Source organism: Rhinoraja longicauda, chromosome 30, assembly GCF_053455715.1.
Source record: "Rhinoraja longicauda isolate Sanriku21f chromosome 30, sRhiLon1.1, whole genome shotgun sequence".
NCBI classification, from domain to species: domain Eukaryota; kingdom Metazoa; phylum Chordata; class Chondrichthyes; order Rajiformes; family Arhynchobatidae; genus Rhinoraja; species Rhinoraja longicauda.
Genome location: NC_135982.1, coordinates 16,390,033 through 16,417,175, shown reverse-complemented (window position 1 = coordinate 16,417,175; position 27,143 = coordinate 16,390,033). Strand labels below are relative to the sequence as shown.

General features: G+C 39.0%; 1 protein-coding gene across 1 annotated transcript in view; it reads left to right on the top strand.

Annotated features, from left to right (window-relative positions):
• Positions 1-27,143, top strand: part of mtor (mechanistic target of rapamycin kinase) — a 234,675-nt gene that overhangs the window by 80,553 nt on the left and 126,979 nt on the right. Inside the window, exons 24-28 of the mRNA XM_078425527.1 lie at positions 2,805-2,897; positions 3,463-3,609; positions 6,326-6,468; positions 10,100-10,262; positions 12,055-12,200. Coding sequence (XP_078281653.1) covers positions 2,805-2,897; positions 3,463-3,609; positions 6,326-6,468; positions 10,100-10,262; positions 12,055-12,200 — 692 coding nt within the window. The remainder of the gene's footprint in view (positions 1-2,804; positions 2,898-3,462; positions 3,610-6,325; positions 6,469-10,099; positions 10,263-12,054; positions 12,201-27,143) is intronic.

Sequence of the window (27,143 nt, the reverse complement as noted above, 5' to 3'; positions counted from 1 at the left end):
TCAAAAATAGCGTTTTAATTGAATCATAGCTCAAGTTTGGCGCACAGTCCTTGTCGGCATATTATGTGAAGGATATGATTGTGCTGGAGATGGTGAAATGGAGACGAGAAAAGTATAATGCTTAAGAAAAATTTCACACGGGCCTACTGCTGGAAGTTGGCATTAGACTGGGTTACACATTTTATCCAAGGAGAAACACAATGGCTAGGATGGCCTTCTCTTTCCTAAAGCTTATGTGATTCTAATTTCATCATGGTTAAACCAAATTATCAGTTGCTTACACATTCTCATAATATGGAGAAGAAAAAAAAGAAAGTCTTGTATTTTTGTGATATCTCTTGAGACCCTGGGTTACCCTTAAATATAATGCTGACGAAGGGCTTTTGAAGTGCACAGCACTGTAAATTATGAAAATGCAACTGTCAATTTGCATATAATAAAGTTTTTTGGTCAGTTAATGGGTTTGCTAGTGGTGAACAAGAGGTGATATTTTGGTATGATACTGGGAGGAGAGCTCCCTAACCTTGGACAATGTGTCAAAGATATTTATTTGGCTGCTTTTTGTCATCAGCATTCCCCAATGTATTTTGCAGCTAATTTCAGCCTTTTGAAGATCAATTCCTGTGGTAATGTAGGAAATACACCAGCCGACATGTGCACATCAATGACTTGCAAGAGCAAAGTGATAATAAACAGTATGATATTCGTCAGATAGATGCAAAAAGCTGGAGAAAATCAGCGGGTCAGGCAGAATCTCTAGAGAAAAGGAATAGGTGACGTTTCAGACTGAGGGTCGAGGGAGACAAGAGATACAGAAGGTACATAGAGCAAAATGTTTGTCATGTAGTTTGAGGATAAAATATTGGGGAGAACACTGGAGCACCCACTCTTGCTGTTCTCCAGGCACCATTCATTCTCCTATACTCATAGGAAACCATTTTGAGAAGAAAAAAAGAGGCACAGGACTCGACAGGTGTGGGAATCTTGAGCAAAAAACAAGTACTGGAGATACTCAGCGGGTCAAGCAGCATCTGTGATGAGAATGGAAAGATGCGTTTCCGGTTGGGGGTCTTTCTTCAGATGGATGGAGTGGGGGGAAAGAAGGCTGGAAAAGCGATTTTTGAATGGGCAAAGCCTGGCAAGTGATAGGTGGATACATATGAGAGGAGGTGGAGATGATAACAAAGGCTAGAGGTGAAAAGGAGACAAAGGGTCGTAGACAGGAAAAGGGGTGAAATGTGAAGTCAGAGGGCGAGATATGGGTGAAAGGTGACAGAGAAAGAGGGGGGATACAAGGGAAATGGCCACGGTAGGATATGGGAGGGCAATAAGACGAACGGATGGAGGAGAGGAGCGGGACAGGGTGACCGGGGTGGTGGGAGATAATCAAAACACGAATGCCATGTATATACTAAAACTCTCGTTTGTTATCTTGTTTGTGACTGAACTTCAGCCAAAACGGTACACTTTAGCGCGACAATTTTAGGCCCACCTTACTCACCATTGTCACTTTAGTGATAATGCAAGTCGTTTTTTGAAATTGGTCTTATATTTTTTAAGTTATTCACATTTTTAAGTTTAAAAGGAGGGGGAGGGGAGGAGGGAGGGAGGGGGGAAGGGGGAAGGGGGAGTGGGGGAGAGGGGAGGGGGAGTTGAGGAGAGAGGGGAGGGGGGGAGGACAAGGTGCTGCACCAATGCAGGAGAGGTTTGGGCCCAATGGGTCCACTTGGTCTCGTTGTTTTTCAAAGTTAGAGTTCATTAAGTTTGCTAAATTTAAAATATTCTAAGTTTTATAATTAAAATGTAATACTTGTGATGAAAATAATACTCTACCTGGTCCTTCGCTACATATTTTCTGCTCCTTCTCACCTAGCTTGTGACGAACAGGATCCATGCCCTTTTTGAAAGGACTTGGGGTGTCCTTTATTGAAATGATGTGGTTTGCACTTGCGTGGCTCAGTCAAAAAGAGGAATGCTCGGTCCTTGTAAAACCCCAGAGGCACGCCATGTGCTTTGTACATCATAGCTTCAGAATGTTGGAGCCGACCCCTGCCATTCGGATGAAAATCCATTCTGATCAACCATCAAGGCAACGCTATGTGAAACGTTGGGACTTTGCGGTTAAGGAGGAGAGTCCGGACACCAGGTGGATACAACTCTTGTGGAGACGTGACGACTCAGAGCATGAGCAACCTGGATGGAACGATCCCACCTGCCCGACGGGGCCGTGTGGGGACAGCGAGTTGTGCGCCTTAAGTTTAAGATCTCTTTATAAAGATTATAGCATTACCAGTGCAGTATTCCTCAGCATTGAATGAGAGCACAAATGAATGACAAAGATTTTGTAGTTGGTAAAGTAATTGGCTATTGTAAATTGCCTCTGGTGCAGGTAGGTGGGCGACAGTGGAATTAGGTGGTAGAAAAGGAGTTGATGCGAATAGGAATAATGAGGATTAGTGTAGTTTTGATGTTCAGTGCAGACGTGGTGAGTCAAATGGCCTGTTTCCGTGCTGTGTGACACCATGCAAATTTCGATTTGTATGCTCATTTTTGGAATGGACCAACAACCTAATGACTCGAAGGGAAGAGTGTTGCTGCCTCATCCAAGCCTAACACTGCAGGGACTTTTTAATTCATATATGTAACATTAAAGTAGCAAATTCTAACTACTGTTTCATTGCATTTAGAGCAAACAGTAATATATAATCATAATTGAACGTTTCTCCATTAAGAGAAATGTGACTAATCAATGGTAAGCAAAGCCATTGTTTGATTCTAATGCCGCATTCTTGTATATTTTTCAGTATCAGATATTTATTCCCATGGTGAATAAGGTGATGATCCGCCACAGGATAAACCATCAACGCTATGATGTGTTAATATGTCGCATAGTAAAGGTAAACTTAGATTTAGCTCCTCTTTTAAGTTTGTAGTCCTCCACTGCTTGGACTCTTTGTTTCCAGCCCAAAACCTGCAACATCTCCCATTGAACAGGGTATGGGTAGTAGGTGCAAGATTACCAACACTTGTAGGTTTCCCCCCAAGCTGCTTACCATTTTGACTCGGTAATATATTATCATTTTATTTGCACGGCACAGAACCTCTTTCACTTAAGGTTAATTGTGAAATATAGTTGGTGTGGTCATCAAAAGAGATTGTCCATACCCTTGAATTCTTAAGTACTTCACCTTAAACCTATATCTTCTGGTTCTCGAATCCCCAACTCTGGGCAAGAGACCTGATCTATTCCTCTCATGATTTTATGCACCTTATACACTTATAAAGCAGTGGGTGAGTTGATATCCAAATCCTATGTATATTGCAGTATCTTCAATTGTACTGGCCAAAAACTGGACCTAGGTATGTTGCATAATCTTCAATTTTTCTGGGAATAGTCAAACAAAAATCTGAATTCTGTTTCCACTGTGAAGGAAATTATTAAAACTAATTTGTGCACAATAGGGTTACACATTGGCTGAAGAAGAGGAAGATCCTATCATTTTTCAACATCGGAATTCCCGGGGCAATCAAGGTGACAAGCTATCAAGTGGACCTGTGGAGACTGGACCGATGAAGAAACTACACGTCAGCACCACCAATCTGCAGAAGGTTTGTCCATGGTTAAAAATAAAATCAGTACATAATTTAAAGTATATGCATTAAGGTCATAAGGAATGGGCCATTCGGCCCATCAAGTCTACTCTGCCATTCAATCATGGCTGATCTATCTCTCCCTCCTAACTCCATTCTCCTGCCTTCTCCCCATAACCTCTGACACCTCTACTAATCAAGAATCTATCTATCTCTGCCTTAAACATATCCACTGACTTTGCCTCCACAGCCTTCTGTGGCAAATAATTCCACAGATTCACCAGCCTCTGATGAAATAAATGTCTCCTCATCTCCTTCCTAAAAGAACACCCTTTAATTCTGAGGCTATGACCTCTAGTCCTAGACTCTCCCACTAGTGGAACCATCCTCTCCACATCCACTCCATCCAAGCCTTTCACTGTTCTGTATGTTTCAATGAGCCCCCCCCCTCATTCTTCTAAATTCCAGCGAGTACAGGCACAATGCTGACAAACGCTCATCATAGGTTAACCTGGGGTCATTCTTGTAAACCTCCTCTGGACCCTCTCCAGAGCCAGCACATCCTTCCTCAGATATGGTGCCCAAAACTGCTCACAATATTCCCAATGTGGCCTGCCAGCACCTCATAGAGCATTTTACATGCATCTTAGTGATTGACAGCATAAAACTGCTTTTATTCTCGAACGATGTACGTATTTGGTTCAGTCATCTTTCATGTAAAGTTGAAACAGAAATAGTTTGTTCCCTTCAAGGTTATGACGCTGTTTAATCAACACGTTGTACTTTGGGCATCAGGACAAGCAGAAATTGTCAATGCAGATTACGGAAACATTTCATGAAATCTTGTTCAGATCTTTAAATTTCACAATGCATTTTAAAAGCTGCGGCATATCTATAGTGCAACTTAAGTGCTCATGGCAAAATGTAAATGTCAAAACCGTATTAAAACAAAGCAATTAGCAACTTGTAAATCAAATGTCACCTTTTTCTAACACTTGATTGTCTCTATGCATGTGCTATGTAATGTGAAATTATGATAATTTATGACCCTGTAAAAGACTGTTGAAATAGGCCATAATTATGACAAAGTGCCGTAACAGATACTTGCTTAGAGCAATGTTGGGCAAATAACATTAATTTCTGCTGAGTACCATGCAAGGTACTGTTCGCATTATTTATTGTTATAATGAAATGGCAATGAAACCAAAGAAATATATATGTGCTACTTTCAGATTTGGAACGTGTCATAATGTTTCCACACGTAGAATGTAAATCATAGGAGCAGGCCTTTCAATCCAAATGGTCCAGACCTTGCACAAGCCTGCTCCTACCCCTCTCCCTCATAGGTTAATTCAGTCATGGCTTCTTTCTCAGCAGATTTGTCAATGATTGATTCGGTTGGTGGTTTCAAACCATACTCCAAATACCTTAGCACAATGAAATCAAAGCTCACACTCCAGTACAGTACTGAGGGCGTGCTTTCCCACCTAAGCTCTGAAGTGAGGAGATGAGGAGGAATTTCTTTAGTCGGAGGGTGGTGAACCTGTGGAATTCATTGCCACAGAAGGCCAAGTCAATGGATATTTTTAAGGTGGAGATTGATAGATTCTTGATTAGTACGGGTGTCAGGAGTTATGGGGAGAAGGCAGGAGAATGGGATTGAGAGGGAAAGATAGATCAGCCGTGATTGAATGGCAGTGTAGACCTGGTGGGCCAAATGGCCTAATTGTGCACCTACAATTTATAAAGTGGGTGAAAGTGATTGACCATATTTCTGATTAATGCCGTTAGGAAAAAAATCTGTTATTTGTCAGTGTTGTTCGTATGCTCTTTTTAGGCTATTTTTATCCATTTGCAAGAGATTGGCTTCACTGACTTGCTAGTATTTAATGCCACACTATAATTATCCTTCAGCGGGTGGTGAGAATTTCTTGTGATTCCATAGAAATTTCTGCCACTAATTAGAAACAAAAATCATGTTTTTAAGATGAATGGTTTAGAGGGTGTTTATTAACAGATGAATGCCAATACATTCAGTTGGAATTCCTTTGTTTACTATTAGGTTTACTAGGTTAATTCCCGGAATGGCTGGACTGTCATATGTTGAAAGACTGGAGCGGCTAGGCTTGTATACACTGGAATTTAGAAGGATGAGAGGAGATCTTATCGAAACGTATAAGATTATTAAGTGGTTGGACACGTTAGAGGCAGGAAACATGTTCCCAATGTTGGGGAGTCCAGAACAAGGGGCCACAGTTTAAAAATAAGGGGTAGGCCATTTAGAACTGAGATGAGGAAAAACTTTTTCAGTCAGAGAGTTGTGAATCTGTGGAATTCTCTGCCTCAGAAGGCAGTGGAGGCCAATTCTCTGAATGCATTCAAGAGAGAGCTAGATAGAGCTCTTAAGGATAGCGGAGTCAGGGGGTATGGGGAGAAGGCAGGAACGGGGTACTGATTGAGAATGATCAGCCATGATCACATTGAATGGCGGTGCTGGCTCGAAGGGCCGAATGGCCTCCTCCTGCACCTATTGTCTATTGTCTATTATGAAGCAGGCATTAATGGTTTAATTTAATTGTATTTTTGATAGTGGCTAACGTTTCAAATGACTCTTTCATGAATAAAATTCAGATATCTTAGCAGGACCACGGTAATGAGTTAGCCAATACATGCCTGAACTGCTTGAAAATGTGTCACAGTGGAGCAATTGTTAGCAGTTATGTTTCTGTTTCAGGCATGGGGAGCTGCCAGGAGAGTCTCTAAAGATGACTGGATGGAATGGCTGAGGCGACTCAGCGTGGAATTACTAAAAGAATCCCCATCACCTGCACTCCGCTCATGTTGGCCGCTAGCTCAGGCCTACAACCCCTTGGCTAGGTAAAAATCCTAATTTGTTTTGTGACTTATTGCCAAATAGTAGATCAGAAATAAGGATCAAATATTTAATCGTCCGACAACGGATTCATCTGCATTCCATAAATCGACTTTTCCACATTGATGCACATCAGAGAGCGGAGAGAATGTTTCAAGGATGTTCTCGGCATCTCACGGGAGGAGTGGCACATCCTCACTGACTTGTGTGGGCCTGGCCCATGATGGCTCAATGTGAAGGTGTCGAGTTCGACTTCGCGTTCGCGTTCGCAGTCAGTTGGATGACAATAATCAGAGACGGGAGAGTACATCAAATCATGAGCCCTTATGAATAAGTTCTGAGCATCGTCCATCTCTCTTTTTCATCGTGCCCCCGGGCGGGGTGTCAAGAGGGAGTCTTGGTGAGAGGCCTCATGAGAGCATGATCCAGTCTTTTTGTCGTCGTCACGTGGACAAATGAAGTCGAAGCGACACTCCTGGAACAAACAGGGCAAATCCCACCTGTTGCGGTATCTCAGGAGTACTCTCCTGGTATCTTGGTGTAGGACTCCGTTACAGTAATTATACTTGGTGACATTCCAAGATCCCGTAGCCTCTGGTGTATCGTCATCACACATCATCACATCGTTTCTACAAAGGTGGAAAACTCGGTTGCTACGTCCGGGATCACATCGCCAGAGTATCCCGGCCATACTCGTAATCTGGGCGAACCCCAAGAGGCCACATAAGACTTCGTGTCCCATAATTGTATATGATAATCTGGATTGGTCTGAAAGACAAAAGACTTACAAAAAGATTTAAAAAACACAAAAACTTAACTCAAAAACAAAAAGGACAGATCTCCACAAAGGAACGATATGTGGGAAGGCATTGAAGTCCTTGACTCTCAATGCCAGGTGCCACAAGTCGCATCACCTGCTTACCCCACTTGTGGCAGAATCAGTGGATCCCTCAAATGATTCTTTCCCACCTCAGAACTAGAGATGTTCCTCGGGCCCAAGTGATCCCCTATGGCGATTGTGATCAGACTGAGCCAATCACCAGAGATGACACTAACTGGTTGTCCATTATTATTGATCTCCACATCGCCCCACTTCCTTCCAAATGACATGCGCTTAAACATTTGTTAGCAAGAGAAAAGAATGAATCTGGGACATTTATGCTAGATTATACAACTATAGTTATTAGCAATTAATGGGGTTCAGATTGTTAAAAGAATCAAAAGAAATTCTTTGGAGATGGGAAGAATTAAGCATGCTCTTGTTAAACTATGTAAGAGCCGAAAGAAGCATTAAAGAGTAGACATTAGAGTGTTTCCATGGGCAGGGCAATCTCAAATGTGTGGACATAGTTAAGAGATAGGGATATTCATTTAAAATTGTGGTCATACAGTCATGGAACTGTGCAACAAGGAAACAGGTCCATGCTGATGCAGTTGCCTATCTGATCCAGTCCCACTTGCCAGTGCCTGGCCCATATCCCTCCAAACACTTGTATCCATGTACCTATCTAAGTGTTCATTAAATGTAGTAATTGTAATTGTACTTACTTTGTCACTTCCTCTGGCAGCTCATTCCAAGTATGCACTATTCTCTGCATGAAAACGTTACCCCTCGGGTCACTTAAATCTTTTTCCTCTCATCTTGAACCTTATGCGCTTGAGTTTTAGACTCCTCTACCTTGGGGTAAAGATTGTGGCTTTTCATCTCATCTGTGCCCCTCATGACTTGGGACGCTTCTATAAGGTCACCCTTCAGCCTGCTACTCTCCAGGGGAAAAAAACCCAGACCATCAGACCTCTCTTTGTAACTCAAACCTTCCAGATCTCAACATCCTCGTCATCTATTTTGCACCCTTTTCATCCCTCCTATAGGACCAGAACTGTACGTAGTGCTTCAAATCTGTCCTGCCCATATCTTGTACCTCTGCAACAATACCTATTCTCAATACCATGATTGATGAAGGCCAGCGGGCTATATATATATATATATATATATATATATATATATAATATATACATATATAGCACGGTGGAGATCAGACATGATCATACAAAATGCAAGGCAGGTTTGATGGGTTGAGTGGGTTCCTCTTGCACTTATATTCTTGTGTTCAAAATGTTGCAGAAATAATTTCATAAATTCCCTCGCTTTGCGTATTTTAATTTCTTAATTCCAGAGTTTCCTATATTTGGAAAAAAAAAATCAACTGTGGAGCTAATTTGAAAATGTAAAAACTGCAGATGTTGGAAATCTGAAATAAAAACAAAATGGCCGAAATATTAACAGGTCAGACAATATTTGTGGAAAGGGAAACAGAGTTAACATTTCAGGTCAAAATCCCTTTAATTTCTCTTTCCACAGAAGCTGCGTGATCTGCTCACCATAATTTTCAGATTTTGTTGTGAATCGATTTTATTTCCTTCAGATCTTTTGCCCTAGGCTGACTTGGGTTGCTGCCACTTGACACACAGTGGTATTATTCGAGTCCCCGGTGTCGATAGCCTTGTGAAAATCATGAAAGCAATACCGTGCAAATATCCTAGTGCTTAAAGAGCAAATTAAATACGTTGGCTAAAATAAGAATAAAAAGAAAAAAAAAGTGAGCAATCACCAATGAAAGGAGTGTTTTAGATAGAAATTCTACTTTGCAGATTCTCATTGTGGATAGGATATATTTTTTAAAGTTTTTGGAATAAATATGTGGTTATGACATGTTATACAAAGTCATGTAATAATGACTATATGCCAACTTGTTTTTTAACAATACTATACATTTATATAGGTTTACTGATTATCAATTTTCCAAATTTTATATTATTCAAAATAATCCTTTCTTTGCAATTGCTAGACAACAAATAACTCAAGGTTGTAATTGCAAAATGGGTCATGCTTGTGAATTAGATTAGTGATCATTCTATTGAAGAGCTTTGCTCTGGAATATTCTATGTAGTAACCCTGTTTGCAAATTATTCTGCCAACAATGAGAGAATATACTTTTTTCAGAAGTCGTAAGTTTTTTTTGACCTCATACAAGAAGGCAATAACATTAAGCACCAATGTGGAACCCTATTGCTTTTGAACCTGAGGTAATTTGGCTAATTTTTATGCACTGATGTTTTCTTTTAAGCCAAAATGAGCTAGCATTGGGCTGGAGGTTCAGTCTGAGAAGACAATTATATATCTTCGATGAAAAAAATGCCAAAGTTTCCAAGCCACAGTGAAAAATCTGGATCCGATCTGGTCTTGACACTGCCATTCATCGTTGATTGAACAGTTAACAGTCTCTGTCTAGGCTTGCATTTGGAAAATAGCCACTTTGAAGAGTAATCAAAGTCCACACAGTACCCACAGTAAGAGGGAAATAAATTAGTCATAAATAAATTTGGAAGGATACAAGAAAATAGGGATAATGTTAATGGGACCAAAGGGATTCCTACTCTTGGAATTGGAATGGGCCCAATGAGGTAAATGGCCGCCTCCTGTATTGTAAACATAAGTAAAAAATGTGCTTGATTAAAACTACAGTTCTAATTTTTCATTTTTTTAATTGCAGTGAACAAATATTTTGATCTAAACAGGCATATTATTTGTTTTTCTCATTACATGTTAACATTTTGGACTTTCTTCTAACACAGGGACCTGTTTAACGCGGCCTTCCTCTCCTGTTGGTCGGAACTGCATGAATCCCAGCAGGATGAGCTGATCAGAAGCATTGAGCAAGCTTTAATTTCTCAGGACATTGCTGAGGTCACGCAAACACTGCTTAACCTGGCTGAGTTCATGGAGCACAGTGACAAGGTAAAGGAGAAGCCAAATCAAAAACAGACAATGCTGGAAACACTCTGCAGGTCCAACAACATCCACAGAAAGAGGAGCAAAGATAACATTCTCAGACCTGAAATGTCATTTCTGTTTCTCTTTTTCACAGATGCTGCATGACGTGCAGAGTGTTTTCAGCTATTTCTGTTTTATGTCCAATTTCCAGAATCTGTCGTTTTTATTGCACTTTCTCTTATCAAATTCTATAAATGTTCACGTTTATCAAAATACAGGCAGTGCAGTGTCGCAGCTAGTAGAGCATGGAGAATCTTAAAGCTTGCCCCACTGCTCAGTAAGATCATGGCAGGACTTTTACAACACAGTTTTCCTCGCCTATCTCCAAATACCTTGATTCCCTTCGTGAAAATGCTCACATTGCTCATAGGTGGGATATCTTTAAGGTTTAGTTAGTTTTATTATTGTTTTATTATTGACAATAAAGAGGACGCTGGCGTTGAGTATTCGCTGCTTTTCCGTCAGGATAGTTTGTCTGTTTGTTTCTATGTTAATTGTTTTGTAAAGCGCTTTGAGCATGTGATAAGGCGCTATATAAAATAAATGGATTATTATTATTATTAATATGATTATGGCAGAACTTTTACAGCACTCCTTTCCTTGCCCATCTCCAAATGCCTCGATTCCTTTGATGAAAATGCGCATTGAATGCTCACATTCCTCGGAGGTGGGATAGTTCTTAGGGCTAACGGAATCAAGGGATATGGGGAGAGAGCAGGAACGGGGTACTGATTTTGGATGATCTGCCATGATCATATTGAATGGCGATAGCGGCTTGAAGGGCCGAATGGCTTACTCCTGCATCTATTTTCTATGTTTCAATGTTTCTATGAACATTATTGTCATGTGTACCAAGTTAGAGTAAAAAGTTTTTTTGTTGCATGATATCCAGTCAAAAATATAATGATATGATTACAATCAAGCATACATGTTTTCAATCAAGACCTTGCACGCTTTGAGTGAAGTCATTTCTTCCCTTCCCTTCTAAATTGCTGACCTCATCCTGAAGCCATAATCCCTCATTCCAGTCATTCGAGCCAGGGAAATACCATCTGTGCTTTTGTCCCCTCAGGATCTAATAATTTCTTTACATATGCATCTCAGTTTTCAAAATTCTGGAAGATATAGGCCTGTTATATTCCTTCTCTAATCATGGGCTCCCCGATTAACCTATTCAAGTGCACTTTTGTTGCATTCCCTCTTGGGCAAGAAGAATTGAGGAGACCAAAACAGTGCCTGGCACTCGAGGCAAAATCTCACCAAAGCCTCTTGGCATTACAGCAAGGCTTCCTTATTTTTATACTCCCAAACCACTTACAGTGAAGCTTGATGTGTCTTTCGATGTCATTACTGCTTGTTGTACTTGGCTTCTTAATATACTGCGATATGGTAAGATCGGCAAAAAATGTTTTCTGACTAATCATCAATGTCATAATTTCTTTCTCCTAAAATCTTTCTGCTAAGGAAGTCTATAATTCCTTTGCAGCTTCTGTCTTGCTCAAAGCATGCCTCTCGACTAGCTTTTTTTCAAATTGGATACATTCCATGCTGCCTCTTATTTGTCATTGATGTCGATTAAAAAATAGTTGTGGCATAATCTCTGATTCTTGCAGGTTCCTTCTACTTACAGCATCCCCCCAAAAAACCTGTTAATTCCTACTATTTTTTGTTTGCTGACTAATTGTAAATCTGTATTAGGATAATATGAAAAATATCAATTTCTTAATCTTGTCAAACTGGCTAACTTTTTCATCAGGGGCCTCTACCTTTGAGAGATGATAATGGCATTGTCCTCCTTGGAGAGAGGGCAGCTAAATGTCGTGCATATGCCAAAGCCTTGCATTATAAAGAGCTGGAGTTCCAGAAAGGCCCTTGCCCTGCAATTCTTGAATCATTAATTAGGTAGGTAGAGCTGCTTTGTTTAAAATGCCACAAATGTTACTGTACTCTGGTTTTGTTTGCTGCAGTTGGTCTGAAAGATAATTAGTTATGATTAACATCTTTGTGGTTTGGAAGATGAATCGGCCTCCCACATTTGTCCTGGAGAAAATAAAAAAGGTAAAACTGCATTTGGCTTGCGATATCCAGCCCATCTGGAGTCAACGGAGTGGTTATTAATGACAGGAGACAGGAGATGAGTGCAATGCAGCCTATATTGTTGCCCACTCGTATCAAATTTCAAGCACTAATCCTCAAGTAAAGTCTCCAAGTTGCACATATTGAATAGCGGGAGAATCTGGTACAATTTAAAGATTCCAGCTTGTAATTAAAAAGCATGCATATTTGAAATTTGCAACTTTAACATTTTTGATTTGCTGTCTGTCCTCTCTGCAAAATTGAAGTGTATAATGGCAACCCAGCATGCAGTGAAAGCAATACTGTACAACTTTATTCAGTAGAATATTGCCCACAATGAAGTTGTACAGTATTGTTTCACCTCCCTGCTGGTTTTCCATAATATGCTGTCGATTCCATGTTAAGGGCAGTATACCTTTAGTCAAAGTGGAGCTAGCTAATGGTAGCATTGCCGAAGAAGTGTTCCGTATTTAAATCTACAAACTGAATTTCTACATCTGAACTGAAAAAGTGGACTGTGTAAAATAGTTTTGATGTCAAAACAGATACTTAATAAAGCAGCTGTGTAGGTAAAATGATGATTTTAAAAGGAGAACATGTTGACTTTACATTACATTTATATTAACCAGATTTCAAACCTTTCCTTCTCTCTTGGGAATTATGTACTTACATTTGGAAAATCTCTCCATTCTTAAAGTGGTTAAAAGTACATTGTTTGAAATATGTTGCATAGTTTAGTTTTCATTTTGGTATTTTTGAAGAATTTTCCTCAAGTTTAAAGATCTGAATAAATCTCATTGAAAGGTCAGTAGGAAACTATTAATATGAGTTTTGATTATTTTATTTGTTCAATGTAAAAATAAATTAACTTAATGATTTCTTATGAAAGGGAGTAAATAGCTTTCCCCCATTAAAGCTCATTGAAAATGGGAGATATCTTGTGATGAGCAATAAGCTAAAGGTCTAATTTCCATTTGTTTTCAAATGAAACGCGATCTAACATCCTAAAGATTTCATTTTGTTTTTCTTAATGGAAGGAAATTCTACCAGCAGGTAGATTCATCGATGGTAGTTAACAATTTGCACGTTGGGCAACTTTATTAGTTTTGCAGATTTGCAAAGTATGCATACTGGAGATAAGGTGCTCACGCAATAATATTTCTGGTAGATATATTCATAATTCTTTTTCTCTGACGTTTTCCAGATTATAGTCCATTAACCGTCCAGATTATGCAACTTTAAAACTGGCCTTTAATTTACCTCTAACTTGCTTGCATTATGAAAGGGGGTAGGTGATGAAGGAGAAGCTATTGCAGAGATCTGGTGCAAAACATATAAGTGCATAACTACAAGAGTGGCTGTTAAATGTGTCTTAAATTTTGGTTTGTGAGTATTCAGAATTCAGCGAAGAAAACTATTTGTCATTGATGAGATGTAATGGAATTACCAAAAAATAATGACACATACGGAGGCTTCACAGCACGTCATCTCTGTACTGCTTCAAGAACTACCAAGTCCCATCCCACCATCCAGAATAAAATCTACAACTCTGCAAATAGTGGCTTTTTAAGTACACGTCAAAGTACGGTTTAAATGTCCTGAGGGTGTCTTTTAATTTCTAAATTAACAAGTACTATAAATCTATGTCTCTGGGTTCACCCCTGCTTACTCTTTCATAATTTCATGCTCCATAATTAAGTCACCCCTTGGATGCCTTTATTCCAAAGGAAACAACTCCAGTTTGCCCAGTCTTTCCTTGGAGCTATTAATTTGTGATCCTGGCAGAACCCTCCTGCCCTCACTCTCCAGCTTTCTGAAATATGACCAAGGATGTACTAAATTGTCAAGTCTAAGTGGTGTTTTATACAGTTGCCTTCTGTGACATGCAATGCCCTGCCTATGAAGAAAGTCATCATTTTTAACCATCTTATTAATCTGTCCTCTAAGAACCCATGAACAAACACACTAAGCAGCCTTTGCTCCGCTGCACCACTTGATATTGTGTTATTTATTTGTTGCATATTTTCTTTTTATAATAAAATTACTTTATTTACAACTTCAAACAAACTGTTACGCTAAATTGTCACCTTCCCCTCAGTTAACAATGAACCATTCTACATAGCCCTTTCATCGTCTGCTTTGATCTGTTGTTTTCACACCTTTCCTTTCCATATCTCTCGACTCCCTCTCCCCTGACTCTCAGTCTGAAGGAGGGTCTCAACCAGAAATGTCAGCCATTCTTTCTCTCCAAAGATGTTGCCTGTCCCGCTGAGTTACTCCAGCATTTTGTGTCCATCTTCGGCGTGAACCAGCACCCACAGTTCCTTCCTACAATTTAAAACATTGTCCTTGCCATCTCAGTTGTACTGCCTCCGGTCCCAGATTGTTTACCAGTGAGAACTCTGTTTCCTCATCAAGAATACCCAAGTATGAGCATAACTTTGGGAGGGGGGGGCATATAATTTGCTTGGGTGTGTGGTGTGCTATCTGGACCAGTATACGGCCACCATAACTAGCCCTGTTACCCCTTCCTTAAGACGTCTTGACAAAGCTTTCATTCAATTCTAGTTTCCACAAGTACAGTTTGTGTATACAATTGTGACCAAAAACTGCATGGCAGCTTTTGAATTTTATGTGCTGCTTGATATTATTGGGATTTAATGTTGATATCACAATCAAACGTGCAAAAGATATTATTAATTTAGCCAGAGATCTGAAGCCCTTAAGCACTAGCAGCATTGCAGGACTCCTAATGCATTAAAGTTGATGTATGTTTCAGTCACACACTTGACTCACCTTTCAAGTAGCCTGTGTAACATGCTGCAGGTTCTCATTTTGTTTACTTTGGAAATAATTTGAATCCATAAGTAAGCAAAAATTGCTTTCAGTCATGCACTCTATTTCCTTTGAATGCCCTTTGAAACCTTCATGATTAAAGACTTCCTCTGTGTTCGCTGGTTGACTGGTATTTGAAATTTGGCTGGTATACTTTATTGCGAATTGGTAGTTCACCGCCTGAAAATTGCTCTGTTCATCTCATTTGGAACTCAGCAAAGTAATCTGCATTAACCGCAAACAATTATATTTATTGGCAATGATCAAATGTGTTTTTATTTCTTTTAAAAAGAACTCTGTAACTTAAAACAACTTTTTGAACCACTTTTAAATTCTGTTTTTTGTTACTCATGTTTCAAACATGAAATACCCCGACAACAAACATTCATCCATTACAAGACAATACAGTGGGCGAAACTAGTGTTCAGACTCCAAAGGATAAACGTGCCCATTTTCTGGTTATGTGGTGGATTGAGTAGTTTAGTTTTAGATTTCCATGTAGTGGTCTGTGCATTATGGACTGACACTGTGGTACCACAGCTAGTGCATGTGCCTCTTGGTGCCTTCTGTGTAGAATTTGCATGTTTTCCCGTATCACATTACTTTCCCCTCTTCTGGGCGCTCCGCTTTCATAGACACATCCCAGATAGGCGTTGGTTGTTATGTCATTCTGTTACTGTGAATGACCCTAGTTGAGGTGACTGGTGGAGGAATCTAGTAGATAGTAGCGAGCATGTTACAGTAAAACAAATGTGGACTAGGATTCTCTAAGCAGTGGCTGAGTTGATCATCTCAATGGCTTATTGAGGATATATATATATATATATATATATATATATATATATATATATATATATATATATAATGAAAATTCTCCAGGGTTGACAAGCCTTAAATAATATGATAAAGAGCAATAGTACATCTAAATTTTCCTTTGTCATTACTGTTGTGGACGATACCCCACGAGGCAGACTGGTGATTTTACTCTCCATCAAGTTAAGTTTCAACAGTTTCATGATGCCATTCTTAATTTAAAGCCTTATTAAAAAGGTTGAGTGTTATAAATTGCAATGCATTATAAGTAGACCATCACCATCATTCCCGGTATCTCTTCTTTCAATTCTTGGCAATAAAAGTTTTCTGTTTCTCGTTCCATTACTTAACAAAGGGAGAATGCGTGCAATGATGAAGCTAAGAGTTTCAGCAGATTTTGTTTTATGTGTTACTGTAGATGTATAAGTTTCTCTATTTAAAAAAAAACAATGATTTATTTTCAGATCTGTGCTCACACAGCTAAAACAGATGTTACCAAGAGACTTGCATTGAATGTGCATTATGTTGTGAAATTATATGACTTTCTACCCAGATAAGAATTGCAATTGTTGAAAATACACGGTGAGATTAACCACACATGTATCAACACAAAAAAAAGATAATGTGTTAGGCGATGGCTCTGACAGAAATAGATATTGAGAAATAAATGAGCTTCTTTGTAGGACTGTTCACTATAATGGTCAATGAAACTCTGAAGATGGACTGAAAAATGTCTTGATACTGCTGGGGAGCAAGATAGCAAGTTAATTTATTCACAAAATGCTGGAGTAACTCAGCAGGTCAGGCAGCATCTCGGGAGAGAAGGAATGGGTGACGTTTCGGGTCGAGACCCTTCTTCAGACTGATGTCGGGGGTGGGACAAAGGAAGGATATAGGTGGAGACAGGAAGATAGAGGGAGATCTGGGAAGGAGGAGGGGAAGGGAGGGACAGAGGAGCTATCTGAAGTTGGAGAAGTCGACGTTCATACCACCGGGCTGCAAACTGCCCAGGCGAAATATGAGGTGCTGCTCCTCTAATTTCCGGCGGGCCTCACTATGGCACTGGAGGAGGCCCATGACAGAGAGGTCAGACTGGGAATGGGAGGGGGAGTTAAAGTGCTGGGCCACCGGGAGATCAGTTGCGTTAATGCGGACCGAGCGCAGGTGTTCAGCGAAGCGTTCGCCGAGCCTGCGCTTGGTTTCGCCGATATAAATAAGTTGACATCTAGAGCAGCGGATGCAATAGATGAGGTTGGAGGAGGTGCAGGTGAACCGCTGTCTCACCTGGAAAGACTGTTTGGATCCTTTGATGGAGTTGAGGGGGGAGGTAAAGGGACAGGTGTTGCATCTCGTGCGGTTGCAAGGGAAAGTGCCCGGGGTTAGGGTGGTTTGGGTAGGAAGGGACGAGTGGACCAGGGAGTTACGGAGGGAACGGTCTCTGCGGAACGCAGAGAGGGGAGGGGATGGGAAGATATGGCCAGTGGTGGGGTCCCGTTGTAGGTGACGGAAATGTTGGTGGATGATATGTTGGATCCGCTGGCTGGTGGGGTGGAAGGTGAGAACGAGGGGGATCCTGTCCTTGTTGCGAGTGGGGGGAGGGGGAGCAAGAGCGGAGCTGCGGGATGTAGAAGAGACCCTAGTGAGAGCCTCATCTATAATGGAGGAGGGGAAGCCCCGTTTTCTGAAGAACGAGGACATCTCGGAAGCCCTAGTCTGAAACACCTCATCCCGGGCGCAGATGCGGCGTAGACGGAGGAATTGGGAGTAGGGGATAGACTTAACTTGATTGGTATGACGATGACTTAAAATGTCAAGAATACCGATATTTACTTTAAGTCACATTATAATTACCTAAAGTGGCCTAAACTTTTCAGGACATTTATTTACAGAAAGCGTTGCTGCTTAAATTTGCTTGCTGCTTTTAGTTCTTCCACTTGGAACTTAAATTAACAATTCCCTTGAAGAAGATAATTCAGCTTCACCTCATGCTATAAATTGTGAGTGACATCGTGCTCTTGAAACTTCCAACACATTGTCACATTATCTTCTTATACCTTATCCCAGTCGTCACATTTTTTAAAAACAACCTCATGATCCAACTTACCCTTCTTCAGACTGAGAGTCGGGGGAGAGGAACACGAGAGATATGGGAGGGTACAAAGACCATGTATGGTTGAAAGGGCAGATTGTGTAGGGCAAAGGATGGGATGAAAATCAATTGAAAAAATAACAGTCGCGGGTTGGAGTGGCACAGCTGGTTGAGCTGTTGCCTTATAGCACCAGAGACTTGGGATTAATCCTTACTCCGAACGCTGCTTGCTGGGAGTTTGCACGTTTTCCCTTTGACCGTGTGAGTTTCCTCCGGGATACTCCAATATTAACAAATCCCATAGATGTGTGGATGTGTAGGTTAATTGACCATTCTCAATTATCCCTAGTGTGTCGAGAGTGGATGGAAAGTGGGATAACATAGAACTAATGTGACCAATTAATCGATGGGCAGCATGGACTCGGTGGGCAAACGGGCATGTTTCCATGCTGTATCTTTCAATCAATCAATCAATCAATGAGGACAGTGGGGATTTTTCCATTATGCGTCACTGTTTTGTGTAATATGGATGCTGAAAAGGCTTAGTTGAGCCACTTGCCACAGGTAGCCCAGGCTCTGTTGTGCTCTTATAGCCACATGTGTCTAGCCCAGTGTCGTTTACGGACAATGCACCCAGCTGGTGAGGGGAAAGTGGCAATAACACCGCAATGGCAGGGGATGAGACTGCCGTCTGTTGGCGATGGCCATTTTTGGAGGTCTGGCTTTTTTTCTGGTGTTATTTGCCACATTCTTTTCAGCTACAGAGTACAGACCCAAGCCATTTATCATCTCTTGATGGGATATTCAGTTTTACCAGGGCTCCTTGATGGTATATACCACAGCCAAGTGGTATATTTGTGTCAAGAACAGTCATTCTGACTTCCGGTGGCGCTATGCTCTGATAAAGCCACGCGTCAACTAGCTCCGAAGAAAATCCGATCTTAAAGGGGAAAGAACGGGACGGGTCCACTGAAATTTGCCGATAACTTTCAACGAAGGGTGAGTGAAGTCATTAGACCGTGACTCCTACCGTTTATATGTCGATAAGTCGCACTCCCCCGTTAAAAACTGCTGCAAAACGAGCTGGCAAGGCCAGGCTGCCGGAAGAGGAACCAGGTCAGATGGAAGCATCAGCCTCAGCCTCAGCCTCAGCCTCAATTCCAGTGCCGACCCAAGAAGAAATTCCCAAACAGTCCCGAAAGCCACAGCCTAAAAAAATTGGATTGGAGGAATTTCGAACCATAGTTGGTGAGGAGCTTTCAAGTATGAAGGATGATTTTCAGGAAATGAAAGATGAATTAATATCATTGAAAGGATTGAAGGGAGAAATATCAACTATCATCAGTGAGAAGTTATCATCAGTGAAGAAAGAAATATGTGATAGTATGAACGAACATATGGTGGAAGTAAACTCTAAACTCCAAAAGCTGGATTCCGATTTTACCAGCAAGTTGGAGCATATTACTACTACGGTACATCAACATGACGAGGCTATACGCGAGTTGGAAGTTCTAGCTGAGACAAGCGCTGATACAACAAAAAGGGTATTAACGGAGACTCAACGCCTATCTGATCTACTAGCGAAAGTAACCGAGAAATGCATTGACTTAGAGGGTCGCTCTAAACGTCAGAACCTAAGGATTGTTGGAGTTAAAGAAGGCCAAGAGAAAGATAAAAACCTCTGTGATTTCACTGCTGAACTCCTACGGGATGTTTTGAAACTGGACACAAAACCTTTGCTGGATCGAGCCCACAGAGCACTGAGAGCTCGGCCAGCTGCTGGCGCTCCCCCAAGGCATCTGATATTAAAGGTACACTACTCTCACATCTTAGAAGATATTCTGTCGAGAATCGCTATCAACAGAAACTTATCATTCCAAGGCGACAATATCCGTATTTTTAGAGATTATCCTGCTGAGGTGGTTAAGAAAAGAGCACTTTTTAATGAGACAAGATCAATTCTGAGGAAGATCCCATCGCTCAGATTCGGAATGTTGTACCCGGCCAAACTGCGAGTCACCTACAAGCAGACAGAAACCTTTTATACCGATCACAATAAAGCATTCGAATTCGCCCGAGAGATTGAAAACTCGCTGAAGGGATGAATACCACTCCACGGCTGTAATCACTGGCAGAGAACTGATTGGGCTATAAGTCGTTATAATTTAAAGTTCCAAGACCAGTGAATAAGCTATATGACTATTAATCTTTATTAACTACTATTAATAAAAAAATATTATTAATCACTACCAATAAGAAGTTCAAGTAACACTTGACTCATGTAAATTTTACTTTTAACATTTAACTAATACACCCTAGGGGGGAAAACTAGCCTATTTTGGATTTTGGATTAAATTCCTTTGGGCCTGTCCTGTTTATTTCCCCTTGCTTCTAAAAGTATATATATTTTAAAACAGGAAAAAAAAAAAAAATAACTGTGTTAAAAAACGGAGCTAGTATTAATTTCTTTTTACATCTCACGGAAGTCCTTAGATTTTTTGCCACCTTAGGGTGGCTAACACTAACTGCACTAATTGTAGTTGTAGTTTTAGTTGTCTCTTCTTTTTTCCTGCACTCTTTTAACCTTTTATATATTGATTTTTTTTTTAGATTTAACTTTTATTATCATGTTATTTTTCAGAAATTATATACTTTTAGGAGATATTTCCGGGAGGCACTCTACGCTGTACAAAAGATCATCCACCCCTCATTCAAGAAAAATGTTGTAGTCCGGGTGCCAGACCATTTGCTTTATTATAGACCATTTATCGGTTAAGATGCAAGATTCTATTAGGAAAACAGGGGTTAAAGGTATTACATTTTGTAGTTGGAATGTCAAGGGTGTTAATGAACCAATTAAAAGAGGTAAAGTACTTTCACATTTAAAATCTATTGATGCAGACATAATGTTCCTTCAGGAAACTCATCTTAAAAATGTAGCACATAATAGACTGAAAGGCAAATGGATTGATAAAGTATTTCACTCATCGTTTCCCTTTAAATCAAGAGGTGTTGCTATTTTAATTCGTAAGGGTATACCATTTATAAATACTTCCTCTATAGTCGACACTGAAGGTAGATATGTTATATTAGTGGGAGAACTATATTCTACAAAATTGATATTGGTGAATGTCTACGCACCAAATTTTGATAATCCGTTATTTAAAAAAAAAATATTTAATACCATTCCAGAATTTGGACAATATAACTTGATAATTGGAGGAGATTTAAATTGTACATTAGATTCTTATTTGGATAGATCTTCAACTCAAAGGAAAACAAAATCCAAGTCGTGTGAATTATTAAACTCTTATATAAATAATGCAAATATAAAAGATGTTTGGAGGATTGATAATCCTTCAGGCCGAGAGTATTCATTTTATTCACCTGTGCATAAAACTTATTCAAGAATTGATTATTTCTTGGTGGACTCCAAACTTATTCCTTATACGTATAATTCAAAATATCATAATATTATTATATCCGATCATGCCCCTTTAACATTTAGGGTAAAACTCCAAGGAGTAACGGGGAAACAGACTAATTGGAGATTTAATCCGCAAATCTTAAATGAAAAAGCATGTTATGATTATCTTAAATCGCAATTTGAGATTTTTTTTAACGCAAATGACCTTCTTGAAACACCTGCGTCCCTGCTTTGGGAAACATTTAAAGCGTTTGTGAGAGGATGTATTATTGCTTTTCAAGCGTCTCAAAACAAGAAGAACCGAGCTGAACAGAATGACCTGGAAAGTCAGATAAGACAGTTAGACATAACAAATGCCATCGCTCCCTCTATTGAAATACATAATAAAATTGCAGTTCTCAAATATAAGTTAAATTATATCCTTTCAGCTCATATTTTAAGGCTTTTTCAATATACTAAACAAAAACATTTTGAATTTGGAGATAAACCACAGAAATTGCTAGCACGTCAACTCCGTAAATTAGAAGATGATTCTACAATTCATAAAATTAGATCAGAAAATGGAGATTTGCTTAAACTACCTAAGGATATTAATCAGAGATTTTTGCAATTTTATCAGTCATTATATTCATCAAAAATAACAGATACTTCTGCGCAGATGCAAAAGTTTTTGCAGGAATGTAACCTTCCTGGTTTGAATGTGAGTGATAGAAATTTACTGGGCGCAGAAATAACTATGAAAGACGTTGAAGAGACTATTAAATCCATGAAAAATGGGAAGACTCCTGGCCCTGATGGCTTAAATAATGAGTTTTATAAAAAATTCAGTGGTTTGATCTCTCCACGTTTGCAAACTGTATATAGTCACGCCTTTAAACAACAGAGATTGCCACAAACTCTGACTGAATCAACAATAATCCTCATTCCTAAAAAAGATAAGGATTCTGAAGACCCTGGTTCGTATAGGGCGATAGCTCTTTTAAATACTGATCAGAAGATATTAGCGAAAATCTTAGCTCAGAGATTAAGTCTAGTTATAGACAAATTGATACACCCCGATCAATCAGGCTTTATAGCCAAACGATATTCATTTTTCAACTTGAGACGCTTGTTTAATATAATTTATTCAAATAGACTATTAAATGAAGATTTAGCAATCATCTCGCTAGATGCTGAAAAAGCATTTGATCAAGTAGAATGGCCCTATCTTTTCTCAGTGATGGAAAAATTTCAACTAGGTGAAAATTTTTGTGCATGGGTGAAACTTTTATATACATCCCCAACAGCTAGAATATTAACTAATCAAATGCTGTCATCTAAATTTCATTTAGCTAGGGGTTGTAGACAAGGATGTCCACTATCACCACTTTTATTTGCCCTTATTATAGAACCACTTGCTGAGAGTATTAGATCAAATTCAGATATTTATGGCTACAACACTAAACATACAACCAATAAAATTTCTTTATATGCGGATGATGTATTAATATATATTACAAAGCCAGAAATTAGCATTCCGAATTTATTAAATCTCATAACTCAATTTGGTTCATTTTCAGGTTATAGAATTAACTGGTATAAAAGTGAAATTATGCCAATAATGGAGCATAATCCGGCCATACTTCAACAATTTCCTTTTAAAATTGCCTATGAAAAGTTTAAATATCTTGGAATTTACGTGACTAGGAAATATACTTCTTTATTTAAATCAAATTTTCCTCCTTTACTTGCTAAATTACACAGAAATATCCAATTTTGGAAAACACTTCCTATATCATTAGTTGGTCGTAGTAATGCTATAAAGATGATCTTTCTTCCACAGCTATTATATTTATTTCAAGCAATTCCGATCTACCTTCCAAAAAAGTTTTTTTTTAAAATTGATTCAATTGTTACTAATTTTATTTGGGACTACAAGACTCATAGAATAAATAAAAGACACTTATGTAAGTCTAAAATTAATGGAGGAATTGCTTTACCTAACTTTTTATTTTATTATTGGGCGGTTAATATTAAAAATATAACCTGCTGGTTGGATGATTCTGATCAACAATCGGATTGGTTAAAGATGGAGAAAGAGGATTGTTTACCATTTGATATTGGTGCGATCCTCTTAGCTCCAATAAATTTAAATAAAAAAACATATGGAGGTAATCCCATTATACATAGTGTTATCCGTACCTGGAAACAATTAAAGCTTACGTTAAAATTGAGTAAATTATCTGTTTTCCTTCCTATTGCGAATAATCCTTCTTTTAAACCGTCTGTCTTAGATAGAGGCTTTGCTCAATGGAAAAGTTATGGAATCAAAAGGGTGGGAGATCTTTATCATAAGGGAACTTTTCTTTCGTTTCAGGAGTTACAGCAGAAGTACGGATTACATGTTAATAATTATTTTAGATATTTACAACTTAGAGATTATGTAAAATCACACATGCAAGAATATAAGTTTAGAGGTCCAGAAATACTTGATGTATGCCTGAATCGACATTATAACTCAAATAAATTAATATCTTTTATTTACAATATTCTCCTTGACATTGACATTCCGTCATCAGAATCTTATAGACGAGCATGGGAGGACGAATTGAATCAAGTTATAATGCAAGATATATGGGATGAAAGTTTACAACAAATACATCAATGTTCATTGAATACTAGACATTCCTTAATACAATTTAAAATAATACATAGATTACATTATTCGAAGACGAAATTAAATAGGATTTTTCCTAGTATCTCTCCTATGTGTGATAAATGTCAATTTCAAGAAGCTAATTTAACTCATATTTTCGTAACTTGTATAAAAATGCAAAACTTCTGGTTGGAGATTTTTAAAATAGTTTCTAAAGTTATTAATAAAAAATTAGATATGGACCCAAAATTAATTATATTAGGATTATCAGAACATACTACAAATTTTACAGTAAGTCAGGTACATTTTCTTGATTACAGTCTAATAACTGCGAAAAAACTAATACTTAAATTTTGGAAAAAACCAATAACCCCCACAATTAAAATGTGGACTATGGAAATGACAGAGACCCTGCATTTGGAAAAAATAAGGTTTGCCTTAATCGACAAACCTGAGTTATTCTTAAAAATATGGTCTCCATTTATTGAATTTTTAGAAAAGTAAATGGGTTTGGCACAGGACTAAAATAAAAATAAATAAAAAAATTTAAATAAAAAGTTGAAACTTGAGTTGGGGGTTGGATGTACAGCTGTGGTTTTTGTCTCCCGGATCTACTCCCGTTAATTTTTATTGTTAGATCTTTTTTTTTTTTTTAACCCTCTTACTCTCTCTCCCCAAGTTTATAGTTTTATATTTTTATTTTTACTTTCTCTCTTCAAAAATTTAAAAATTGAAGCTATGTAAGAACTTTGTAACAAATGTGTTTTTTTTAAAATTTCGATTTGTACATATGCTTTTCAAAAAAAAAAAAATTAAAAAAAAAAAAAAAAGAACAGTCATTCTCATCTCACCTCTGGAATTTTGGGTCAAAGTCCAGAGCTGTATGGTCCGAGCAAAATTCAAACTGGACATCAATGAACTTTTATTGGACAAAGTGATATTTTGTGACACTTGATACCTTCCATTGCTTTGATGAAGATTACATTGATTGGGCAGTAATTAGCCAGATTGATTATTTTTTTGTGTGGGAAGGAAGTGCAGATGATGATTTAAGCCAAAGATAGACACAAAAAGCTGGAGTAACTCAGCGGGGCAGGCAGCATTCCTGGAGAGAAGGAATGGGTGACGTTTCAGTTTGAGACCCTTCTTCGGACTGGTTCGGGATAAAGGGAAATGAGAGATATAGATGCTAATGTAAAGAGATAAAGAACAATGAATAAAAGATATGCAAAAAAGTAACGATGACAAAGGAAACAGGCCATTGTTAGTTGTTTGCTGGGTGAAAACAAGAAGGTAGTGTGTTTTTTTCCCCATGCTATTTGTGAAAAGCAATCAAGAAAATGCACCTGTGGTGCCTGTAATGGAATGGTTTTGGCAAGAGATGGGTAATTCCCTAGTTGTACAGGACATCAATAACACAACTGGGATATTGTCTGGTCTAACAGCCTTTGCAGGATACAGAGGTCTCAACCATTTTTGGTACCACTTGGTGTGACTCAAGTTAGCCAAAGACTGGTTTCTGTGGCAGTTGAGACCTTGGAATGAAGCTCAGGTGGAGCACCACTGGACACATCTGGCTGGACATGTATGCTACTACCTCAACTTTGTCTTTTGCACTCGAATGCAGGTCACCCCAGCATTGGGGATGGGAATGTTCTTGGTGTCATCTCCTGCTGGCTGTTTAATTGCCCACCACCTTTTACAACAAGATACAGCAAGAACACAGAACCAGTATCGGATCCTTTGGTTGTCGGCCTGCTTGCTTCTGTCTGTGGCATGCTATGTAACATGCTTGTATTTCCACTTCATTAGGTCGATGCTGCATTTTAAGGTACACCTAGTTCTACTACTGCCAAGGCGTCCTAACCTTCTCATTAAACTATTTATGAAGGTGGAGTGAGGCCATAAGGTTATATATTGTGGTGATGTTCATTTAAGTTGCTGCTGGATGCAAGGTTTGACGGTGGGACTTTGTCTCCACAAAGACTGTTTGATGGTTACTCCTGCCAATGCGTTTGTGTACAGGTGTTGATTGATGAAGTGCAGTTATATAGGTTCATCCCTGGTGTTAGTTTGTTCACTGTGGCACGGACCTAGTGTGGCAACTGTCTTTCAGGACTTGATAGTGATGGTGCTACCAAGTAATTCTTATTGATAGGTGATGGACATTGAAGTTCTCCAAGTTGCCCTTGATAGTTTCAGGTGCCTTTGGTCCTTCTAAGTGTTATTCAACACTAGGAGCAGAGGAAGGATGGCAAACAATAATTAGGGGCAGGTCTCCAAGGCATTTGTTCATATTTATGCACCAGCTTTGTGAGGAGAACATCGCCAAGTGGAGAGGGTGTGGGTGGGGTTCAAGCTTGGCGCAACTTCGCCAGGTACGGACCTAGGTCAATGCCATGTGATCAATCAGATTTTATTCTTTCGCTTCATTGCATTGGTTGTGATGCAACTGAGTGTCCACTTCAGAGAGCAGATCATAGTCAACCACATTGCTGTGGGTCTAAGATTGTGAGTAAACCTTTTCATCGGAAAATCAGTTCTATATCTGGAACTACAAATATTAAGCATAAAAGGTTGGTGGTGAGCCTTTGCCCCTGGGCTAAGATCAAACTGCGGAGAGCAAACGTGAATGGGCCAAGTAAGATGAGGGCACTTGTCATCTCATTTTGTCTTAGAAATTTTAGAAATGCCTTTTATTACCTTAAATTACTTTATTGAAGTCTTAAAGCTGAAGAAACTGTATACTCTTGTTGTACCAAATATCTTGCTGTGAGATCATATGATTTTAATTTGATGTCAGAAACTTTATTTTTTCTCTTCAAAATGCCTGCATGCAACCCTTATATTTTTCCAAATCTTGGCAATTTGTGAAATTGCCGGACAGGAATTGTGTTATTTAACGTACTCGGCTATATTTGCCCTGTCTCAGGAAATAACCACAGCCTATCGTGAAGAAAATAAACTACG